This window comes from Sinocyclocheilus grahami, unplaced genomic scaffold (assembly GCF_001515645.1).
Source record: "Sinocyclocheilus grahami isolate Dianchi unplaced genomic scaffold, SAMN03320097.WGS_v1.1 scaffold924.1, whole genome shotgun sequence".
In the NCBI taxonomy this organism is placed as follows: domain Eukaryota; kingdom Metazoa; phylum Chordata; class Actinopteri; order Cypriniformes; family Cyprinidae; genus Sinocyclocheilus; species Sinocyclocheilus grahami.
The window spans coordinates 375,671-380,504 of NW_015506103.1; the positions used below are offsets into that span (position 1 = coordinate 375,671).

At 43.0% G+C, this 4,834-nt stretch overlaps 1 protein-coding gene across 1 annotated transcript in view; it reads right to left on the bottom strand.

Annotated features, from left to right (window-relative positions):
* plcb1l (phospholipase C beta 1-like) overlaps positions 1-4,834 on the bottom strand; it is a 96,414-nt gene that overhangs the window by 28,158 nt on the left and 63,422 nt on the right. The window contains exons 9-13 of the mRNA XM_016249387.1: positions 4,588-4,754; positions 2,269-2,415; positions 1,189-1,346; positions 617-699; positions 73-157 (exon numbers count right to left, since the gene is read on the bottom strand). Coding sequence (XP_016104873.1) covers positions 73-157; positions 617-699; positions 1,189-1,346; positions 2,269-2,415; positions 4,588-4,754 — 640 coding nt within the window. The remainder of the gene's footprint in view (positions 1-72; positions 158-616; positions 700-1,188; positions 1,347-2,268; positions 2,416-4,587; positions 4,755-4,834) is intronic.

Below are 4,834 nucleotides of genomic sequence, written 5' to 3' on the forward strand. Positions count from 1 at the left end.
GAGAGAGAGAGAGAGAGAGAGAGAGAGAGAGAGAGAGAGAGTGTGTGTGTGCGTGATCTGTTTTTCACTCACGGGGTATTTCTCCAGTGGGTCTGTGAGCAATGCGTCTCCAAATATTGATCGGCAATACTCGGCCATCTTCGCCTGCTGTTTGGGACTGAGACACAGTAAGAGCGTGAGACACACTGAGGAAATGAGTGACGGCAGCCGTCTTCACGTTCTGAATGAAACATTCTTTCAAAACAAGTTAAAAAGATTATAATTTTATAGAGAATTATATTTTCTCTATAGCGCCAGATCACAACAGAAGTCATTTAAAGTTACCTTTCTTATAGAACATGTCTATACCTTGTTCTTTCATTAAACAAACTAAATAGTCTTAATAAATAAAAATCTAAATAGCCTTATGTCATTTATCTTATTTACACGACGGCATGACATTTCAGTCTCTACGTTATGGTCGCGCTCTCTGTATCACGCGCACACACACACACACACACACACACACACACACAGAGTACATGTTAACTGTAACAACATGCTGTGAGTAAAGCTCTAAACACTTGGATCATTTATGTTACTCTAAGAAAGAGTGAAAAAGAGCTTTGACACTTACGAGTCCACATGGTTCTCAAAGGACAGGATGACTGGGAACGGAGACGTCTTGAAGGCGCTCTCTGCGATGGCCTCGATCACCTCCTGAAAAGCCATCCATTAGTTTACATGCATGGAAATGACACCACAACTGAGGGACAGTCATGATTTTAAAAAAATTAGGTGTGAAATGGGTGCTTTCTCTGTTTATGCGATCATTCTTGTGCCTCCTCAAAGATTGTCTGTCTCATAACACTAGAGAAATGTTTTCTGGTACACTGGATCTCTATCCTTTATCAACAGAATTCAGATTGTGAACACACTTAATTGCACAACCACATCCGCTAAACCTAACAACTTATTCTAATCCGTTAAAATATGTTTTTCAATATGTCGCAATCGCGTATACTCTCTCTGCCTCCTTCATGCCATTTCCTCATAATCCTTCATGTTCTTTACGGTTCCTAAAGCTCATGCCGTCTGAATGTTCTGCTAAACCTCACCGCTGGTTCTGTTGCTCCACATCCCTGTCAAAACCATCTCATCCAGCTCAATTCCCAAGTCCGCACCTAACAAGGAGATAAATGCATTTACCTTGAAGCAGATCTCTGAGGTCATGGTGAAGCCGTGTGTGATGAACGGCTCTTCGTCGGCGGTGCGTCCCTTCCAGCAGTCCAGCTCTATACAGCGACAGCCGGAGAGCAGAACCTGCCGGTACATCTCCACAGACGAGTTTCCCGCCAGCTGACCCGCTGCAGAAAACAACAGAGCACGGACATCAGGAGACTCGATAACAACTCTCTCACTCGTATCTAATCTACTGTCTTTGCTGATGCATTGCATGTCTCACCTGTCTGATTTGATCAAGTTTGATCATTAAAATATAGTGCTTCTCTTCCTTGTCAAAAGTTTTGCATTAAAAATGTTACCATTTCACCTACAATAATAATGCACTTCAGCTGAGACCAAATGCAATGCAAAGCCTTTAATAAAAGTGGAGAATGGTTTATGTTACAGAAGTCACATATATTTTGGTCTTCTGAGTGATTATGTGCTTCCTGTCTGATTGAGATAACTGGCAGAACTTCATCTAAATTAATCTAAAAATGCATTAGTGACACATCTTGAGTTTTATTGTAAAATGGAGTATATGGATTGGAAGTGCTTAAACTGAGTCTAAATGAAGTACAGCCATTAGCTCAAATGATACTGACATTAATATCATAATTCTACAACTACATAAGTGCAAAGAATTGCAGGGAGGTTTTTGTCACTCCATCTTCATTCGAATGGCTAAATCTAAGTGCATTAGCATCTGAAACCACATTGACACTGGATCATCTGTTCAGGCCACAAACGATCATCACTGAGGATTATTTGTACATTTGTGAGCATCCCACAAAACATTAGTTCATGTTCAAAGGCTAAACATCTGCTTTTGTGCTCTCAGAGTGACTCACTTCTTCATATAGTCTGACGGAAACGGAAAAACCCCAAACAAAATCCCTGACAGTTTCATATTCAATTTGTGTTCACAACAAAGTGACGTGGCTCACAGTACCAGCGCCCTGCGGCGTGTAAAGCCTGTGGCTGATGACAGGAATGAAAACGAGGCTGTGAGGGACTGATGTACAGAGTGATGTAGGTGTTGTGCAAAGCGTCTGATTGGCTGACCAGTGAGGTAGGTGTTGTGCGAGGAGTTGATGAAGTAATGCGAGAGCGGCAGCGTCATGTCTTCACTCTGGTCCAGCTTCTCTGGAGGGATGATACTGTTCTCTTCTCCGCTCAGATATCTGGCGAAGCCCTCCACCGAGATCTGCCCTGCACCACAAAACAACAGTATTAACAATCCTGTGTACATTTGCAAACTTTGGACTGTGCTGGACAGACCTTCAGACCAGTGGATGGTTCCCTTCTTTAAAGGTGACATATCATGAAAATCTGACTCTTCCAGGTTGTAAGTGCTATAATCAGGTCTCCGGTGCATCTACCAACCAAGGAAACATGATAAACATTAACCCAGTAACTTTGTTTTGGGAAGCCTTTTTCTGCAAGCGTCTGAGAAAACCAGCGCGTCTGATTTCGCTCCCTTGGTGACGTGGCAAAGCGATCTCATTATAATATGACCGCCCCTCAATCTGTAAGTTTCCACCCACGGCGCCGTCATTTTGATTTCACAAGCGACAGCGGTGTATTACTTCTAATGCCATGGAGAAAGTTTGAGCGAAGCATGCTAACTGTTCTGTGTTTGGCTGCAGAGACGAGCACAGAACACTGTTTAGAGTCCCAGCCTCAGAGACAACAGAGCAGAGGATTTATTGATGTATTTACTGTATATTGCTGCTGCCACACAGATCTAAAATAAACATGTGATTTATTTCCCAGCTGTTTACCTTCACAGACATAACCCACTGTTTTTGTAACTCGTGTGTTTTTAAGGTAAGCTTGTGTGTGAATGAGAACTTAGTTTAGTGCTCGCATGCTGTGACAGCCGCTTTCTGTGCGTGTGCTTCAGATGTGTGCGCTCAGAAAACCTTATATCAGAAGTTTAAACTCATATGGTTTAAAACGCATGATTTCAGCGAGATAAACATGATAATCAGAACCAAAACAGATGTTTTTAGCAGGTCTGAGCTGTAATGGCGCAGCTCTATTCTGGAAAAGGGGGCAGGGAGCAGCAGCTCATTTGCATTTAAAGAGACAGGCACGAAAAACAGCGTGTTTCTGCTTCCACTCAAAATAGGCATTTTCAAAATGTTATAATAAATGATCTGTGGAGTATATTGAGCTGAAACTTCAGACACATTCTGGGGACACCAGAGACTTATATTACATATTGTAAAAAGGGGCATAATGTCTCCTTTAAATACTCTATGTCAGCAATGCTCAGTCCTGCTCCTGGAGATCTACCTTCCCACAAAGTCTTGCGCCAATACCAGAACCGGTTACTGAAGGCCTTCAGGAACACTTGGATCAATACAGGTACAGTAGATCTACAGGAACAGGAATGAGCACCTCTAATCTACTTAATCTTATTTTAAGAAAGAATGCAACTGTAACCACAGAATGTCACGAGCATTTCCTCGTTAAGATGAAGTCATCATGAGTTCAGCAGAAGTGACAGCTCAGACTGCTGGAATGTCGACCAGCCGCTTCTCATTTCAGTCCATTTTCACAGGGCTCCGCGGCTCTCAGGTGGAGTCTAGCGCATGTAACATCCCTGCCGTCCCTCTGGCCACTTTACGCTAATTAATCCTGCCATGCCCTCTGTAGACTCCCACAGCCTAATTAACACAGCTCTTCCTCTGACATCTGAACAGGTTGCCTCTAATGAAGCAGCAACGGGTGACTTTCATCTCAGCGGAGCGCTCACCTTTCCAGCCTCGTGAGGGAACACCACGGAGAAAGACTTCATTAATGCAGTGTGCTCAGAAATGGAGACGAGGTTCATGAGGACAGACAGCATCTTCATGGAAGACTACAATCCAGCATCTTTTAAACATACAGGTTCTTCGATGGTTCTTTGCAGTGATTTAGACTCAGTAGAGAACCCTCCTCTGATACAGGGCTCATGAGCTGCTACAGTATGGCTCTTAACAAAAACATCTACATTCATCTCTCCAAAAGTTCTTTGATTTAATTATCTTTTTTTTTTTTTTTACTGTAAAACGGACTCTTTGCCTCTTGTAAAATGTAAATGAGCCTTGTTATGATTGGTGTAGTTCATACTGAATATGTGTGGGCGGGTCATATGTTAATGAGCTCATGGCTGTGATGTTGTTTCTGCAGTTTAAGTAATATATATTCAGGATGGACTGGAGAGAGGAAGTTTTGGGTTTTGACCGTCACATAACATCAAACTCTTATTCACTGAACAGCAAACCTTCAGTTCAACATCATATGAGCATTTTATATCATTACAGCTTTAATTCTCAGGGATCAAACAGCAGAGAGTGGGCGGAGTCTGTTTGAGTGACAGGAGAATTCACCAACCTCTTCGTGAAAGCATGGTGTCAGGCTCGTATTTCTCCACCAATCCCTGCACTTGCTCGGCTTTGAGGGGCGGGTACAGGATCTCGTTCAGACGAGGGTCTCTCTGTCTGTTGTTCAGGAAATCTGTCATCTGCTCTACGGTGAGGTACGGCCGGATCTTAGCGCCGCTGCTCATCAGTACAGAAACACACGCACACACACACACACACACACACAGACACAGACAGACAGACAGACAGACACACAC